The sequence below is a fragment of the Scaptodrosophila lebanonensis genome, unplaced genomic scaffold (assembly GCF_003285725.1).
Source record: "Scaptodrosophila lebanonensis strain 11010-0011.00,11010-0021.00 unplaced genomic scaffold, SlebRS2 tig00000001-arrow-pilon, whole genome shotgun sequence".
Taxonomy (NCBI): domain Eukaryota; kingdom Metazoa; phylum Arthropoda; class Insecta; order Diptera; family Drosophilidae; genus Scaptodrosophila; species Scaptodrosophila lebanonensis.
In genome coordinates, this window is record NW_022060529.1 from 23,503,682 (window position 1) to 23,522,464 (window position 18,783).

The following is an 18,783-nucleotide window of genomic DNA, read 5'->3' on the forward strand; positions in this document are numbered from 1 at the left end:
CATATTGTCAACGTGCATGCAAAACGGCCAGAAACAGACAGGACCAGCATTGTAAACACATTTGGCCCGGCATTAGAAATTGACAGTCGACAAGGGGCGCAACAACCACGACCACCACGACGACCACGATGAGAACGCCATTGTTGCACTTTCACATGCTGGCCCAAAAAGACAAGAGCAAAAGTTGGGCAATGAAAGGGGCATGAGAAATGTCGCGCGTACACGTATGTTGCGCGGTCACTGGCTTAAACTTGGCGGCCATTTTGCCAGCTAACAATGACAGCGGCGCCGAAAGACGACATATTTATGGCACACACTCACACACACACTCGTACACAAGTGGCCATACTACTTAGCCGGCCAACGCGCAATAAAAGTGCAACAAACAACAAACAACAAACAAGAAAGCCAACCATGTTGTCCACTCAGACCAACTTACTAGTAAGTGCCGTTCACACTCGAACAACTACTGCCACAAAATTGAAAAAAGAAGGAACAGACAAAAATGTATGCAAACTTCAAAACAATATTCGAAAAAAAAAATATTAACTTTAACTGAAGGTTTGGTTGCTAATTCACAGACTATAGCAACTTATCCAATAAATTAAACCTAAACCTATACCACTTCATTGGGCTTTACACAACCTACTCGTATATAGTATTTTATAACACATTAATTTAAAATGAACGACTAGAACATTAACAGCACGCGAGCATACCCTGTACTTCCCCCTTTCACTCTACCACAATCCTTGGACTAGTAACTAGTATTCAATCAATGCAACTTCACATTTTAGTGGGGCACTATAAATCACTTAGGAATTCTTAGCAATTTGACATCTATATGTATGATGATTACAAATTAGGTTGAGGCAGTAATTTTTAAGCGGTTGGTCCTTTCGGAGCTTTATAAAATATTGAGACTATTAGGGTCTGTAATAGATTTAATAGTCTACATGATTCATTAACTATAATCATTATAGTATAATGTATGTACCTCGTTCTACTTGTTATGTATACCCAATTATTAAATAATTGCACTTCAATAACTGCAAAGAATTAATTAATATTCAAAATGTAAACATAAGAAATACAAATTAATAGTAATTCTTGTCACTCTCGTCTTATATTTTCCCATAACTTTTTAGGAAAGAGAAGTTTCAATATGATATTTTAAATTTGTTGTTGTAGAGTATATATTGTATAGTATAGTATATATACTTTCGAATTAAGATGATTAAATAGCCCGATTTAGATTCACATTTTGTCAAAGATTGTTTGAATATTTAATTAATCAAATGACGATTCTCTTGCATGTTTTTTTTTTTTGTACTTCTAAACATTTATATTTTTAATTTTGTATACCATGCATATCTAGGCTCGGTAAGATTTTACGTTGTGTCACCGGAACGAGCTGAAACGAATGAGCATTGATGTGACATTTACTTGATGACTCAGGCATTCATAAAAGTCGTTTTTATTGCTCTTTTGCAGAAATTTGTTTCACTATCTGAACAGAGCTTAAGGGCAGGAGCCACAAACAAATAAATAAATATATATGTATGTATGTAGTATATATAGCCAGAAGATGGCTAAAGGTGTCAGGCGCTGCCGTCCTCACTGCTTCTGTCGTTGCATGCGTTGCCAAATATAGACTCCAAGGCTAAAAGCGACACGAAACAAAAGTGCGCGCCGGAAACATTTAAACGTGGCTAAACACTTGCCTGGCCCGCCTGACACTTGAACCACGCACACACACACACACTCACAAGCACATATACATTCAGAAACACGTACAGGGTCACACACAAAGCCAAACACTCTGACACACGCCCCCAAAAGTGTGCTGTTTGTTTTGAAAAACGTGCGGGTCATAATTAGCTGCTGGCCAAAATTGCACTGCCTGTGTCTTTTCCTAACTTTTCTGGCAGCTCTTCGACCATATATGTATGTATCCATACTTATACACATACATTATATGTAGGTATGAGTGTATTAGTGCACGGGCGCGATTGTGAAAAGGTCGCCTGCCTGCTTTCCTTCCACGCAAGGCAAAACAATCAGTCGGCCAGTCCGGTAGTCAGTTTAGCCATTCATTCAGACTCGCATACTTCATTGTAATGTATGGCAGTGCACAGACCAAAATGCCAACAACACACACTCACACGACCATTTTCGGGCAGTCTGTCTTGCAGCTACAACAACAGGATTACTAATATCAACGTACGAGTATAGCACTGGGCCGGACTCTGGGCAGTGCGATATTTTTCGCGTAATACATAAAACACTTTGGCCGCGATGATGTTTCGCATATTTTTGCGTTCGTCGTGGCTTTTGATATGAGCCCATTGAAATAACTTGCACAGTGGGCGAAAAGCGAGCGAAACTTCAATGCAAATAAATTAAAATTGAGTGTCCGACTTAGGGAAATATCCCATACACAATATGTGCCCTTATTGGATTTGTATATTGGATTTCTCTATCGCAAGCTTAACATGGCTAACCTTGGAGATAAAAAAAATAAACATTTTCAGCAAAATAATTTAATTTATAAATTCTTCTTTCCCATGGGTCTGAGCATTGCCTTGTAGAAATATTTAAAAAATTTAAGCTATCACATAACTTTTCAGGTTGTTTTTCTTTGATACATTGGTCAAAAATAATCGGTCACTAATATGTACCTTTAAACTTATCAAGTTGTATAAATTATGAAGATACGAAAAACTACAAATTTAGTTCATAAATTTTAATAATAGGTCCCACTTTCGTTTGTTTTTCAGACCCTCGGTTTTGTTTTGTTCCTGCACTAAAATTCATTACAGGGCCCTTCATATTTCCAACACCTCTTTCATTTTTCAAGCGCTTAATAACGATGACTTTATACATAGCAGCATAATATAATATAAACATAGGCTTTTTAAGCCATGCTCTGATTTCTACTTGCTAATTAAAATCCTCATTACAAATCCACCATAATTATATTTATGTTTTTATTAGTTAAAAGATAGAACAAAAGTATATCAAATACTATTACAGTTGATTAATAATAATAATAATTCGCACCACTGTGCCATTAATATAAGTATATTTAAAAGAACTTTAAAATATATAACTTTAAAATATATGATTATGACAAAGTTTTCTCTCCATGATCATAAAACTATCAAATCTCTCATTATTAATCAGTTTTAAAACTGATTTGAGTTCCCCTTCCTTGCCACTATTAAATGAGCGAAGAAAATATTATTATTATTATTTAAATCATATCACAAATAAGCTGTATTAGAAAAAATGAGAAAATATTTATTTTTCTTATTTTTATATTGATAGGAGTTGATTTGTAAAAAAAAAATCAGGGTCCTCTTGGCCAACAACGGGTTAAATTAATACTACTCATACCTACGAGGGAGCGCAGTCGAACTTAAACAAAAAGCATTGCATACCCATAAGCGCAATACCAAATTTGCGTGTAGGCCCAGAACCACGTATAGAAGCAAACAAACGCAAGCTGCCCTTGCCAATCCCACCCCCTATCACCCTCTCCAACGTTTGCGTTGTTTGACTGCAAAGCCCAACCCACTGCCATCGTCGAAGTAAAACAAAACTAATTGAAAAACCAATACGTAAAGCTGTAATCAAAGCGCACTTATCAGCCAACAACTAACAACCGATAAGACGATGGCACGTTCATTGGTACGGTTAATTGGCCTAATTATGTGGCCAACATAAGTATGTTTGTAAAGCCAGCCCATATACTTACGTAGTTGCAGATTTAGACGATAGGTTTCCATTCTTTTTGGGTGCCACTGCCACCGAGCCCACCACAGCACCAGCAACTGCGACGACAAACGAGGCAATTAAATTCCATGGGAGCCATCCAGATGCGACCTCGGCGACTGGAACACTGTTCACTAACTCAGAAGATTTAGATCCTGGCAAGACATCATTTCGGGAGAGTTTGTTTGAGGAAAACTTCTCGATATTTAGGACAGCACTAACAGGCCACCAGATGTAAACAAATATTTTCACTATGGTTGTGCGTATATAAGGCGAGCACGTTTCGTACGGAATTTGTTACACACGGATGCGCAGGCGCGATTAATTAAATAAAAAATCAATATTTTTGTTACAAACTACAGTTGTTTAAACAATTTAGCAACAAATGATTGTTGACTTCAGAGCTGGAAGGTTGCCACTAGTTTACTCATTTATGTATCGATTTGTAAGAGCCACTGCTTCATATCGATATCCACGGGCACTATTTGGTGGTGGTGCCACCTTATTGAAAGGAGTAGAGCCCGCGAAATTCTGTTTTCATTTTATTTTATTTATTATCTCCAGCATTGTACTAAAAATTGACCTTTTTACTATTTTTTGTATGTTATGATAAATATAGAAAGAAGAAATATTATCATACCAAACTTCATTTAAAAATTTTATTTGCTCTTACCCAAGATTTCTCAATTTATGTTTTCAGCAATTGAGTCCTTCAAAACTATTTATTAACAATTTTTTTAATAACTACTTATAAATCATCTATAGTGTGTGCACACCGATTGAAATAGCGCCAATATCTCTCTACCCAAACAGCTGCTCGTGGTGCAGGGCATTGCCAACAGCCAAAAAATATTACGCGCGCTCTGGCATTCATATTTAAATTGCGATATATTTGTGCGACTATTCTAAGTAGCTTAGAAAAATCATTGAAATATGTATGGATAGCAAAACAGTGTTTTCGTTGCTATTTACATTTACATTCTAAATAATCCCCAAAATTAAGGTTTGTGCATGAGGTCTTGTTATACTTGGTTTTTCCTGCAAAGTAAAAACTTTCGCCGCACCTCCGTCATCAACAAAACGACGGAAGCCACAGCGACACATTCACACTATCAAAAACCACCAAGCGAATACAGAATAATTGCCAGTGCCAGTCGGTGCCAGTGTGTAAAATCACACATACACACACAGTCACAAAACAACAAAGGCAACAAAAACAACAAAAGTTTACTGACGTTGTTATCTGTTTTTCTGTTGTTGTTGCGGTTGTTATTTTATTGTCGCTTTTGTTGCACATTGAAAATATTATACAAAATAATTGAATTACTTGAAAAGCTACATACATATGGCAAAGGCAATTGTGAGTTTGTCTGGTTGAAAGAGGGGCGTTTAGCGACTTAATTTTTTTTTTTTGTCGGCCCACTAAAAATCTGCCGCCACTGTGACTATGACGCTGATAAGCTAACCAACCAACCAGTCAAGTCAATCATCCATCCGAAAGCCAGAGCACTACGCTTAATGAGATAAGCGCAATGCGTTCACAGTACACACGTACTTTAATATTTACATACGAAGGTACATATACACGTACATACATACATATGTGTGTGTATGTATGTATGCATAGGTTGGTACACTTGCGTACAGGGTGTTTTATTGGCAGAGTCTTCCATGTGTGTGATTAGAGCGCTGTGATAAGCAGACTCGTCCATCAGTCAAATAGCGTGAAACAAAAACGTGACTTGCACTGCGCTTTAAAATCGGCACGTAAATTATGCTGTTGCTGTTCATGTCGCTGTCGGCGTCGACTTCGCTGTCAACGTTACTCGACCCGCACCCAGGCTCACACAATCCGATGATTGCGCTTGAAAATACCAGCACGTTTCTACAACAAGAAAAACTTGCTCCCATCGCAACATTTGATAAATGCACAAATACAATAATTTTTATTTTAATGACATTTGCGATAAAAGTCCGACTGCCAACTGCGCTGCAACAAAATCATATATACATATGTACATACATACATACATGTGTATGCATTCACATTTAGTTAATTGGGCCTTTGAACTCGCAAAAATATCAAAATGAATATAGAATAAAAGAACTCGCCAAAATCAAAAAAAAATCGGGCGCGACGCAAAACCCGGTTTGAAACAATACCCCATACGCCGCCACATCAAGCAGGCGCTGTCAACGCCCCCTGTTGACGATTTCGATAAGCATACCAACATCAGCAACAAATTTATGAATTGATGGCAATTGCAAAATTAAAAACAATATTTTGTATAATTTGCATGCTCCGACTGATCCACCACGCCCACTTTCTTACAAAAGCTTGACGGGGCGTTGGGCACACACACATGACCCACCCTGTGAAGTGTAACAAAGAGTACAGCAACATAAATACTATACACACTCATTCCTATATACATAATACATATATGTTTGTGCATACAGCTGTGGTCAAAGAAATGGCGAAAATAAAATCAAAGACAAAATATTACTTTTTCTATTTTAAACAGATTATGGTTTTATATTTACATACATACAAATGAATGTATGTACATACATATGAATGTATATTATACTTTATGGGGTCGGAGTTGGTCCCTTCTTTCTGTTATATTTTTTTGCACAGACTTAATAATTAAGAATAACCAAATTATTTGCGAAACAACATTACTCCAGTACTTGAACGCCCAAAACTTCAGCTCTGCATTAGGCTTTTTTTTTGCTTCAGGGACCTGAAATTTTGAGCAGACTTTTGAATAGACCCAGATAATGGGTCTATTTTAAAAGCAGCATAACTTAAATACCTGATAAAATATTGGATGCAACTAAAGTTCCCAGATATGTTACGCATTTGACGATAAAGGTGCGAAAACGTATGTAGATTTTATGGTCTTTCGTTATTTGAAAGTAAAGAATTCTTTTTTTAAATCTTAAAAATAATTCATATATATATTAACGACGCACAATGTGATCAGTGATGTTTTAATAATATATAATACGAGTGTTATAACAAGTAATGTTTGCAAATATACTGCAAAAAAATTGTTGTTTTATTGAATAATTTTTACCAAACTGATATTTATTATTGAAATACTCTACCTAAAAAACTGTGTTATGTTATTATCCGCCCCTATAGCAGAAGACAAAATAAATGGCGTTTAATCATTCCGATGATACGATTTCTTAGAAATATCCTATTGAAATCTGAATGAAGGAAGAAAATTACAAATAAATAATGTGTATAAAATGTTTGATGTTGCTTTGGAATTATGACAGTATTGGCGCAATTCTGTAGTGGGGAGGGGGGAGCAAAAAATGAAAGGTAAAAGGAAAAGTAATGGTCTGAACTGACGCATAGAATATAATATGTATGTTTGAATGTTGAACCTATGTACATACATACATACATAAGTATCAGTAATTTGTGACAATTGGCACTGTTCGTGTGTCCATAACTGTGCGTATTATGTATAGACACATACATGTACATATGTATGTACAAATATAATTTTAAAAAATAAAACGAAAACCTCAATGAAAACAAAATGCAATTTTGCAGCGGAAAATGGAACTGGTAATAAAGTTGGTTCAGAGAAAATGGCAATAACAGCATTTACAGTAACTGTAAATGGCCAACATTGTGCACGTTGCCTTTGTTGTTGTCGCCGTTGCCGCGGCTGTTGCAAAAATGTGTGGAAATGCGTGCGAAATGCAAAAACAACAACAACAACAACATTAACAGGCAATGTGATTCAGCAAGTGAGGCTAAAAAGACTCAGCCAAATACCAGCGTGCACAGTGGATACAGCATCTGTTGTATGTACAGGTTTAAGTATAAATAAATTACAAAACAGTAATAAATTAGTCCACTATTTCTCTTGACCTATGACCGTCTGTACGACAATCTTGAGTAAGCGTAACCCAACCATTGTTTTTAAATAAAACCTTCTGGGTAATTCTGGCGGTGTAATATAACAAATTGCCATCTTGTATGTTAAAAATATATAGTATAATCTTCTTTTTTGTTGTCAAAGCACTAGCAGCCCTTCCAATAAAATACGTACATGAATTTTTCTTTTCAATTTAAACAACAAAATTGTTCATCAAAATTTATGGTGAACTATCATGAAGGTTCCATAAAACTGTTCATTTATTTTTGTTTATAAGCAATAATTTGTCACTGTGACAAGTTCTTTAATAAATTGTAGAAATGTCGAAAATACCAATTTAGGTGTTTTAAACGAGGTGGGATTTTAATTAATTCTTTTAATTATATTTCATGACCGAGAAAACCGTAGTAAAATACGACTGCTTGGTTAATTTTGTCTATAAAATTGCATAATTATCACAAACATTCCTAATTGAAAAAGTATTAGCCATTTTATTATGTAATTGTTACAAAATAAAACGTACCAAATTATATTAATTAGCTATATTAGCTCATTTAACATTGATTATATTTTTAGCAATTTATTTCCAATAAGAGATTTAGAAATTAATTAGTTTCTTTATATCTTTATGTTCTTTGTTGCGAATATAGTTTTAGTTTTTATTCTTACAAGTTGTAGAAATCTATGAATTTTGCGTGTCTAATTGAGTGAAATACAATTTAAACAAACCAACAAACGTGTTTGTAGTGGGACAATCAAATTCCAAATATCAAATGAAGCTATATGATATTTTGAAAAAATCAAAGCTGGGCCCTTTTGGGACCACAGTGCCTGTGTCATTATTTTTATTTATTTTGTGGGCCGTGGTGCGCCAAGTAACTGCAGTTATACACAAGCACAAATACATACGAATGCACAGGCATACATACATACATACATATAAATGTACATATGTACATACACGCCAAGCCGGTTTGGAAGCATCTACGGAGTTGTTGGGGCCGCCGAAACACCAGCAACTGCAACAAAAACACATGCACTTACAATGAGTGTTTGCGGTTGGTTGTGAGAAGGGGCAGGTGGGTTTTCAGCAAAAAGGCAAATTTAAAGGAAAAACTGAAAATATGCAGCGGCATGCATTTGACTACTACAACAAAACCAAAAACAAAAGCAATAGCAGGGGCCAGGCTGTGGCAACAATGAAAATAAAACTCTTACAAGTATTCATCATACATACATACATGTACGTACATATGTATGTATGTACATTATTCGCTTGACTTAGGAAACCAGTTTTATTGCAATTTAACCAAACAAACCCACCTATTACGTATCACATTATATACCTACATACTTGTACATGTATATAACACACTTATGTATGTATATACATATGTATATTTTTGTTTTTGCCCTGTTGATGTTCTTCTTCTTCAAAAGCAGTAACAGCAAAAACAAAATTGTTTTGTGGCCAGGCTCTTTGTTTTTTTGGTACAAGCTAAGACTCACAGACACACACACACACGCACACACTGGTAATCCCAACATGACACATACTGGCATGCATGCATGTATTTTACCAGCCACCTGTAGCTGTGTTTGTTTTCGTTGCTGTAATATTAATTTGGCATTTTCTGAACTCGATGCACGATCTGCAAATTGTCAAATGTCTTTTCTGGAAAATTTTAAAACAATTGAAAGACAACAGGTACATACGACAAATAAATAAAAACACTCGTATCAATGTAAATGTGTGTGTATTTATGAGCGATCAGCAAACAAATGGACGCGCATATGTTTGATATGGATGTATGAGTGGAATAAGTCGAATGTGTGTGTACGACGAACGAAAAAGAGAAAACTACGCTTAATCACCTACAGTTTCAACGAAAGGGCACTTGAGTGTGAGATCGAAATAGATACACTGCAAATGGGACTATAAATAAAACAGAAATAAAAAGTTGTAATATGCTACCTATATGTGTATTGCATATAAATTAATCGATCTACTATATTTATTTAGATTGGTCATTTAGCAAAATATTTTTGTATATATTTTATACCTAAAAAAAAACACATTAAAACATGTTTTAAATGACATTAAAACGTAAACGCATCTGTATCTATCTGTATGTGGACCATCTTTTTCACATTTACAGTGCATTTTAGGTGTCAACCTGGCCGGTCATTTCAATACCTATGTACAATAACTCGTTTTATTTACAAGAAACCAGGGCTGGAACAGCAGCAGACTCTAATTACGTCTACTCATTAACTTAAAACACATTTCAAACTGCACAATTGCGCCTTTATACTCCAGCTGCTCCCGCTGAAGTTTCTCTCTGAGCGCAAGTCTGCAGCCCTGGCAGGTGCTAACGAAACGGCCTCATAACTTTTTGGTTAACGCAATGGCAGCTTGAGCGGCAGTCTCTTGGCGGATGAGCGCGTGATCGGACAGTGACAGTGAAGGTGGTGAGGATTTTCGAAAAATACAATTTTAAATTTATTTCGTGTTTGGTTCGTAGTCGCTATAGTCGTCTCTGCTGTTGTTGTTGCCGCCGCTCTTATCGCGTTTGATGTACATTTGCGCAGTGTATATTAAAATATATGTATTGCAAAAAAAAAAGAAAAATCCGGATCCATATTCGTGTATAGTGCAGGAAAGAGAAGACGAAAAGAGCGCGCTCAGAAAATAATAAAAACCAAAACGGTTGTTTTTATTCGTACCAAAGTGATACAAATATAAAGTATATGTATGTCAACAGCTTCCACTTCCATCGCCCACATATTATAGTAGTTGTTGCCATTATTTTTCGCTCGTCCGTCTGCTCCGTGAGTTTGCGTCGCGTGTAAGTTTGTAACCGTAAATGTAAAATTGTGCAGCAGCTGCTTCAATTGCACTAATTTCTTCAATCAGCACACAAGGCAAGGCGCTCTAAAAATTCAATCTAAACAAAAAAGCGAGCGAAACTAGCGAACTTATTTTAACGAGTGAAAAGTAAGTGGCGCATAAACACATTTTAGAATGCGTTCTTATTTAAAGAAATTATATACATACATATATAGATACATACATACATACATACATATATACATATAATAATCTAAAAAAAAAATAAGGTCAAATTAAAGGCGGAAAATAAATCGTAATTAACCACGGGATTGAGTGAAATGCGTCGCGCTGATCTTTTGGATACTTTTAGAATTGTCATTAACAAAAGGCACTGTCCCGACCAAGTTTGAGAGCTGGCGAGCGAACGACATATTCATCTACATACATACATGCATACATATGTACATACATATATGTATGTACGTACATACTGCTGCATTTTTTCATTTGTTAATAAATAAATACATGTTCAATTGACGATACACACGATCACATCTCAGATCATCATCCCGCTCTAATCTTGATCTAACTCACAGCGAGCGGCATACAACACAAATCTTAACAATTGTTTATTGTTCATTTTATGCACACACACATACAATATATGCTCATTCATATACATACATACATACAAACAATACCCAGATAGCCATTCCGATGCTGTGTGCGGGCTTGAAAATGTTGAAGCTTTGATTTTTTGTTGCTTAGTACGCAGCAGCCTTTAGTCGTGTACGAACCGCCGCTGTTCCTGAGCTGTCCGAGATTGTGGTGAAAATTTGTAACAGTTTTTCTTTTCGGAAGGCAGCATTTTCATCGAAATTTAACGCTTGCTAAACAAACGGTATGCGGCTTCATTATAACGAAAACAACATTTAAAGCAACGAAAAGCAAAAGTGCAAATACGTGTATATAATTACTTTTTTGTGTGCCAGTGTGTTTAATTGTATGCCCGTTTTTGCATAGCATCATAATTGAGTACGTGTGCGTGTGTGTTTCAACTCATCTACCACCCTCACCATCCGCCGGGGTTGTATTTGCCTGTACAGGCCTACTAATTATGAAAGTTTTATTGATGATAATATTTACATAGTTTTAACTTGTGCAATGTGTTTAAAGACTTTGTAGACGCACGATTATATATGCATATGTATGTATGTATGTATGTATGTCGGCAAATATTTATACAGCAATTTGTTTATGGTTTTGCGCAAGGCACAACACCTGTTTGCTGGCAACAACGGATTTGGCCAGTGTTGCCACACTACTGGGCAACAGCTGCGCCTGTGCCCCTCATCAAGCTGTAGGCCATTTGAGTCGAGTGCGCACGCAACAAGTTAATAAAAGAAAGTTTTGTTGTGGTCGTTGTCGTGGTCTAGACAAAACATAAATCAACGTTTAAAAAACACATACAGCCAACACGCCTGCATAAATTATGACAGACGAGATGAAGAGGGCAGTAGAAAATATGAAAGAGACAGATACAGGCCAAAGTAATTTTACAGTCGCTGCACAGCAAACTAATTTGAACGCAGGCATAATTGAATACATGTACATACACTTACATACAGTACGGCACACATTTGTACATACATACATATGTATATATGTATTTACATATGGATTATATGTGTATGTACTGCATTACAAGCATATTCTCGTACCAGCCGGCGACATTCGGTGTACAACAATCCACAATATTTACTTGCGACTCATTGTCGTCTTCGTCGACATCGTCGTCTAATCTGTGGCATAAAACGCACGCATTTTGCATGCTAAACAATATAAACCAACGACAGCGACAATGACTTCCGCAACAGTTGTTACTGCGGTTTAGCCCGTCTACATGATATTTGTTCGTCTCGTCGTGGTTTACTTTGTGCGTTGTCGTTTTTCTCAATTTTTGTTGTTTGATTGCGCAGCGCCATAATTGCGCACAATTGCCATATACAGGGTGCCTCACTTTTAATTTCGTTAAGCTGGCTTTGTGCTATTTTTGATTTGTGTTTTATAACATGTCGCCGGATCGTCATCATCACCATTCGCCAGTTTCGGCCAATTTGGCTTTCGCTTTTTTGCTATTGCCTAACGCTCCCAACGCTTTGGCTTGGCAAACTTTAAAACAAATCAAACAAACATACTATTCATACGTACATACATATGTACATACATATTTACATTCGGTTATACAGTCAAACTTCCCTAACTCAAAACATCACCTCCCTATAATTATAAATACAACTGTATGTATATACATATGTACACCTTATTCTGTTTTTCACGGTAGATTGTTCCAGAAACAACCGTGTAAAAAAAAGACATTGATCATAAGCAAAAATAGGTAATTGGTTCTTTATCTCTAAAGAAAATTGTATGCAATTTTTAATTTTCAAAATCGAGTACAAATAATAAAGTGTAATAACAGAATTAGGTGTATTTGTATTTTAAGAATTGTTTCGGAAAAAATACAAAATATTTCGAAAGTAGTAGAACATTTTTGAATAATTTTCCATCGATGGAAAAATACGAATTGGCAAGTTGCCCTTCAAAAAGCTAGGAGAACAAATTCCTATAAGTTTTGTATTTTTGTTTTGGACGAATCCAACCTATGCAAGCTATATTAAAATAAAAAATTGCGCATTATTTCAAAACAAAAATGGGAAATTTATGTTAAGAAGGTTCCACCTATCGAGAATCGACTCCATAACTGGCCGAAAAAAACATGCTCACTTAATATGGCTGTATTGGTGAAAAAAGCTTTATAATATTTCGCAAGATTTATCTTAATTATGAGACAAGACAACACGAAATGTGAGAACTGCATGAGAGTTCACAAAAACGACGACTCAGAGGTGTGACTTTTATAGAGGTGACTTCAGACTGTTCTACTTTTTTGCTTTATATGTATTTCTGCGAAACCTTGCATTGGCTTGGCTTGCCTTATTGTGTCTTGTGACGGTTCCCCAAGTGGCTAAAACACAGGCTGCGACTTAAGTGAGGTTCCACTACAACTGCTTGGGTTTTTACTGATAGGTACATTTGCACTCTGTACTATTAACTGGTTTTCACGGCATCGACGGACGGACGTCTCACATTTGAAATAAAAGTATGCATGCAGGAACTCAAGCACGACTTACAATTAGCCAAAAGAATACACTTAGATTCACTTGGATTGTATAACAATAATTAGCAAAGCAGTTGTAGCTAAAACCTAGCCAACCGTCTGGCTCTGGCGACAGTAGGAATTTTTGCAAATTTAATTTTAGCTGACGATGGGAAAAACCCCTAACAAGCAATACATACATACATAAGTATGTATATAAGTATATGTATATATGTATGTATGTATACGTATGTTAACTGTATAGGCACATGTACAGGCGTGTCAACAGCAGTAGCAACTACCGATCCGAAAAAACAATAATCACAACAACTACAACAGCAACGGAAACGATAAGCGCAACCAAAGTTCAAGCTCAACTCAATGCAAAACTCATTCTTCCACAGCCGGCTGATCAGAATGCCTTATCAACCAGCAACCAACAGCGGCGCGGGTAATGGCAAGACGGCCAAAATGTCGCAGCTGAAGTTCTGGAACAAGCAAAACAACAACAAGCAGGAGAAGGACAACACAGATAGCGCAAACAGCAACAACAATGGTGACGCGAAATCCGAGGCAAAGAACGGCAAACGCAATTGGCTGCACACGCCCGAGCAGCTCATCAACGGACATGCGGTCTATCTAGTCAAGGTGAATACCCTCTCTTGTGAAGATTACACAGTTATGTTTGCAAAATGCAATATAAAGAGTGTTTTTCGGGTATTTTTCCAGGGAACAAAAAATGGGGCAATTGAGAAAAATAGACTTAGTTTGATTTACAATATAGCAGCATAAAAGAAAACCAAAAATTATGAGAAATTATTTTAAAAGGTTCTTCCCAGTGTGAAATGGATTAAATTGCTGTAAATAGTTCACCAATATTAGCAAATGTAGGAACATTCAGATAATTTTTAGTCATAGGAATTACTCGCATGTCTACATACATATATGTATGTGTAAATAGTAAAGTATTAAGTACTAAAGGTCTATAATTTTATCGAATTATCCATGCATAAATTTCTTTGTGCTAATGTGCACTCAAATTAAAATCTCGTGGCTGTTAAATTGATGTAAATAAACGAGAAAACTTACTAACCATCTCCGTTAATAATCCATTTACATTTGAAAGTTCTTTGGCAACCTGAGCGTGGATCAGCCCAAAGGCATTGAGGTGGTCAAAGATGCTATACGGAAACTGCAGTTCGCACAGCAAATGAAGAAAGCGGAAACGGGTACACAGGAAAAATTCAAGAAGCTGGAGATTACGATAAGCATTAAGGGTGTGGCAATACAGGAGCCGCGCACGCATAAGATACTGCATCAGTTTCCATTGTACAATATCTCGTATTGTGCGGATGAGAAAGGCGTCAAGAAGTTCTTTAGTTTCATTGCCAAGACCGTGAAGACACCAGAGTCCAGCGCTGAGACAAATGGTTACAATGGCACTGGAATGAATGGCAGCGCCAAGGCTGAGGAAACGCACGAGTGCTTTGTATTCATATCAAATAAACTGGCGTCTGACATAACGCTGACCATTGGGCAGGCTTTCGATTTGGCCTACAGGTGAGTAACAACCAAGTTTACGTTTTCTTGAACACTCGGTTGAATTTGGAACTTACTCCGCAGGAAATACATGGACAGCAATGAAAAGACGAATCTGAACAAAGCGCAGCAGCAAATCGATCATTTGCAGCAAACGATTGCCATTTATAAGGAACGCCTGCAGGAGCTGTCCGCCAAATTGCCAAAGGCCGAACTGGATGCCATGCTGTTCAAGTTGGGCATTAAGGATATTGTGGAGGCGCCAAGCGCTGAACTGTATGGCGGTGAAGCTCTACACAATGGCAAGCTAGGTAAGTTTCGTAATGCCTTCAGTCAAAAGACATTTATTCTAAACATTTTACTTACTTAAATCGATTCGATTCGCAAGTCAAACAAGACAAATTGTAGAAGTTTTCAATTGCTTTTTGTGCAATACACAGTTGAACCAACGCAGCAAGAATAAATGGAAAAGCAGGGAGAAAGGTAACAATCCCATTACTGTAGGGGTTACAGCCAAACTAGTCACGGTGATAACCAAGGCACTCTAAGAATAACAGAAGCCATAATCAAACGTCTCTAGCGATTTAATGATAGCGGACATACCCGTTATGCCTTAGACAAAATAATTAGATACGAGTATACTTAATTGATTACTGAAACTGTTTGAATTTTCTAGCATCCTCTCTATTTAAAGACTAAATTTTTGTATGCTGAAAAGTGAGGGAGTATATATAATTTTTAAATTGTTGCGCAGAAGAAAGAATGGCAGATTATATGTATTAGATACATATACTATATAAACAGCATAGATGTCCTTCTGCCCATTGGTCTGATTTTCTGTTTTCATCAATAATTTACCCATCATGCAGGAGCTTTTGCGCCGAAGTATCCTGCCATTACTCGTCAAAAATATATTGAGACCACTATAGCACATAGTTTTAAAAAATCGTTCTATCGATGTTGCATCATTTGTGGGCTGCGGATAATGGCCATTAAAGATTTGCTAGTATAGTGTTGAACGATAACTAAAAAGGAAACAATTTTATTTTATATATATATTTTATATATTCTATAATTGTTCATTTTCTCTGAAACTTTTGGGAAGTTCAAATGCTTAGATACTTATGTGTTCAATTGTAACCTTTTCAGATGAGGACAAACTGTTGATTGACACCAACTCGACGACGGTATCGACACACTCATCGTCACCCAACTCGTTCTTGCCTATTGTGCCGCCGCGCAACAATCTTTCAAGCCAAATCAGCACCAGCAGCAGCAAGAGCAATAGCCAGAAAATGGACGAATTGCTGCTCAACTCAGATTCGGATAGCGATTTCGATCCACGCGCCGACGAGATAAACGACAATTTGAGCAATGGCCGTAATGCGATCAGCAACGATCTATTTGGCTTTGAGCCTTCAAAGAGCTTTGGACAGCAGCTTTTCTTCAACAACAACGATCACAAGCTGCAGAACAACAACAGCAGCAGCATGATAAACAACAACAACAGCATCAACAGCAGTGGTTTCTCCAGCGAGCTAAACATAACACCACCATTATGTAAGTCCTTCCCTTACCATATGCAAAATAAATCCTGCCTGTATTCACGATTTATTTCTAACCCATAGTGGCTCCACCGCCCAAAATTGCAGCACCGCGTCGCATTACACCGTTGGGCAACAACAACAATGGCCTCAACGGCAACACTGATCTATTCGGCTCGGATCCATTCGAGATGAATGGACCCAGCGTGTTTAAGGTTAGTATATATGTATATATGACAATATTTATAAGTTACAAAGTATTTAAGTAATTCAGGACTGCGCTTGCATAAGGCAAGAAGTAAAGATAGCTAACAATTCACCATTTTTGGAAGCTTGAAAAGTGTATTTAAAATTAAAAGCATCGATTGTTCTTCAGACTAAGGACCCTTTTTGTCATTTAGCAGAAGCTACCGAACTGAATACCTTTGCTGGCTACCATAAGGCTAAGTTTCGTCATATATGTATATGTATATAAAGCTGTAAAAAGTATACTAAATAGTATTTAACTTGCTCGTATTCGAGTTTTGTGTCGGTACAATTTGCATAACCACATCTGCTTTGGTGTTTATATATTAATTTGTTGTTTTTTGTAACGACTTATGTTGAATGAAAAATAAGTTTATACGTAATAGACCGTTAACATATACGTACAGTGAGTTCGGCCCAGTTTCGTTGGATATCCGTATTAAAGAGTTCATTCTTATTAAACTGAGTCAACTTAAATTTTTCTGATATGTGTTCCAATAACTTTCACTCAGCGATAAAATGGTTAGTGGTAATAAGTATATTTTTGATCATTTTGACGAGTCGATATAGCCATAACCGTTTTGCATAAGCAGGACAAGTTTTGTGGGATGTAGTACAGTGTATTTAAGAGTTGGGCCCGGTCTACCCGAACATTGCATTCTTGTCTGTTTCTGCCGAACTGAAATGGGATTAGAAGCCTTAAATGATGGGGAAGTTGAAGAAATCCATACCTCTTTGTAACATAACAAATTGAAATGAATGTTCTACATAGTTTCTTAATAAGTCCAATGGGGTGTATGTCAGAAAGGCTAAACAATAATTCCAGATACCGTCAAAGGTATGTTCTCAGGACGAAAGAAATATCCTATTCGTAAACGCGTTGCGTTGGTTCGAAATCAACCATAGCCTTTTATGCCTTAAATCTGTTATCGGTTAAGTTTTATTTTTATAAATAAAATAATACGCGCGTAAAGTTGATTAAGTCTACAGCAACAAACATACATTTCAAATGTTTATAAAAAAATTTCATTTTGTATTTCAGAGCAAATTGAACATCGATGACTTCTCGCTGGAGAGCCTGGATCCATTGCGCAAGTGAAATCGGTGGTGCTAACAAAGCCATTAAAACAATTTTATATGCATAACAACTATAAAGCGCAAATTTATGTTACTATATACATATAAATATTTTGCATGCATATGCAAGTCGTAGATTTTGTCCCAATCTCTCTTGTCTCCGATTCGCGCACATTCCAACGCTTTAGTGCAATGCTATTCAAAATTCGCCAACAGAATTGTTTGAGCAATTCATAATTATTCAATTCGTATTATTGTTTATATATTGTATTTATGATTTTTGTCGATTTTTTATTGCATAATCTTATTATTGAGAAGTAAACAACACAATGCACTTTGTTTAAACGTTTCAATTGTTGCAATAGTTAATTGTTAGTTTAAATCAATGTCGCGAAAAACAGTTTAAAGAGAAATGCATACGTCAATTACGTGATAATGTGAAAACGCTAAAAACTAAATGTGAGAATTTTGTATAAAATGTGTAACTATAAACGAATATTATGTATTTATAAAAATATGTTGAAAAACAAAAACAAACCACACGATGAATTATTGTATAGCGCAGCAAAATGAACAATTTTTGTATAATGTTATTACATATAGAAAATTATTATTATTATTATTATTGTGTAAAATAAAATGTAGTGCCTAAAAAACAAAACTCATTATAAAACTGTTTTCATTGTTTTTTTTTTTTGGTAA

General features: G+C 36.2%; 2 protein-coding genes across 11 annotated transcripts in view; one reads left to right on the top strand and one right to left on the bottom strand.

The window, feature by feature from the left end:
• Nucleotides 1-4,152, bottom strand: part of LOC115619987 (myb-like protein P) — a 55,986-nt gene extending 51,834 nt beyond the window's left edge. For 6 of the 7 annotated variants that reach the window (XM_030513055.1, XM_030513054.1, XM_030513052.1 and 3 more), the window contains exon 1: nt 3,761-4,151. In XM_030513055.1, the coding sequence (XP_030368915.1) occupies nt 3,761-3,791 (31 nt within the window). In that variant the 5' untranslated portion in view covers nt 3,792-4,151. Of the gene's footprint in view, nt 1-3,760 lie in introns of all 7 variants that reach the window. The other variant, XM_030513053.1, reaches the window with a different exon arrangement.
• Nucleotides 4,153-10,130: 5,978 nt separating this feature from the next.
• Nucleotides 10,131-18,618, top strand: LOC115630129 (PTB domain-containing adapter protein ced-6). Of its 4 annotated transcripts, XM_030526748.1 has the most exons (8): nt 10,175-10,531; nt 10,600-10,680; nt 14,080-14,323; nt 14,802-15,235; nt 15,299-15,525; nt 16,364-16,774; nt 16,843-16,973; nt 18,047-18,618. In XM_030526748.1, exons 3-8 carry the CDS (start codon nt 14,093-14,095, stop codon nt 18,101-18,103), a joined length of 1,491 nt encoding a protein of 496 aa, XP_030382608.1. In that variant the 5' UTR covers nt 10,175-10,531; nt 10,600-10,680; nt 14,080-14,092; the 3' UTR covers nt 18,104-18,618. The 4 variants fall into 4 exon arrangements, with proteins under 4 accessions (XP_030382612.1, XP_030382608.1, XP_030382601.1 ...); XM_030526752.1 differs by lacking the exons at nt 10,175-10,531; nt 10,600-10,680 and adding an exon at nt 10,131-10,154; XM_030526741.1 differs by having other exon boundaries at nt 10,175-10,680.
• The last annotated feature ends 165 nt before the right edge of the window (nt 18,619-18,783 follow it).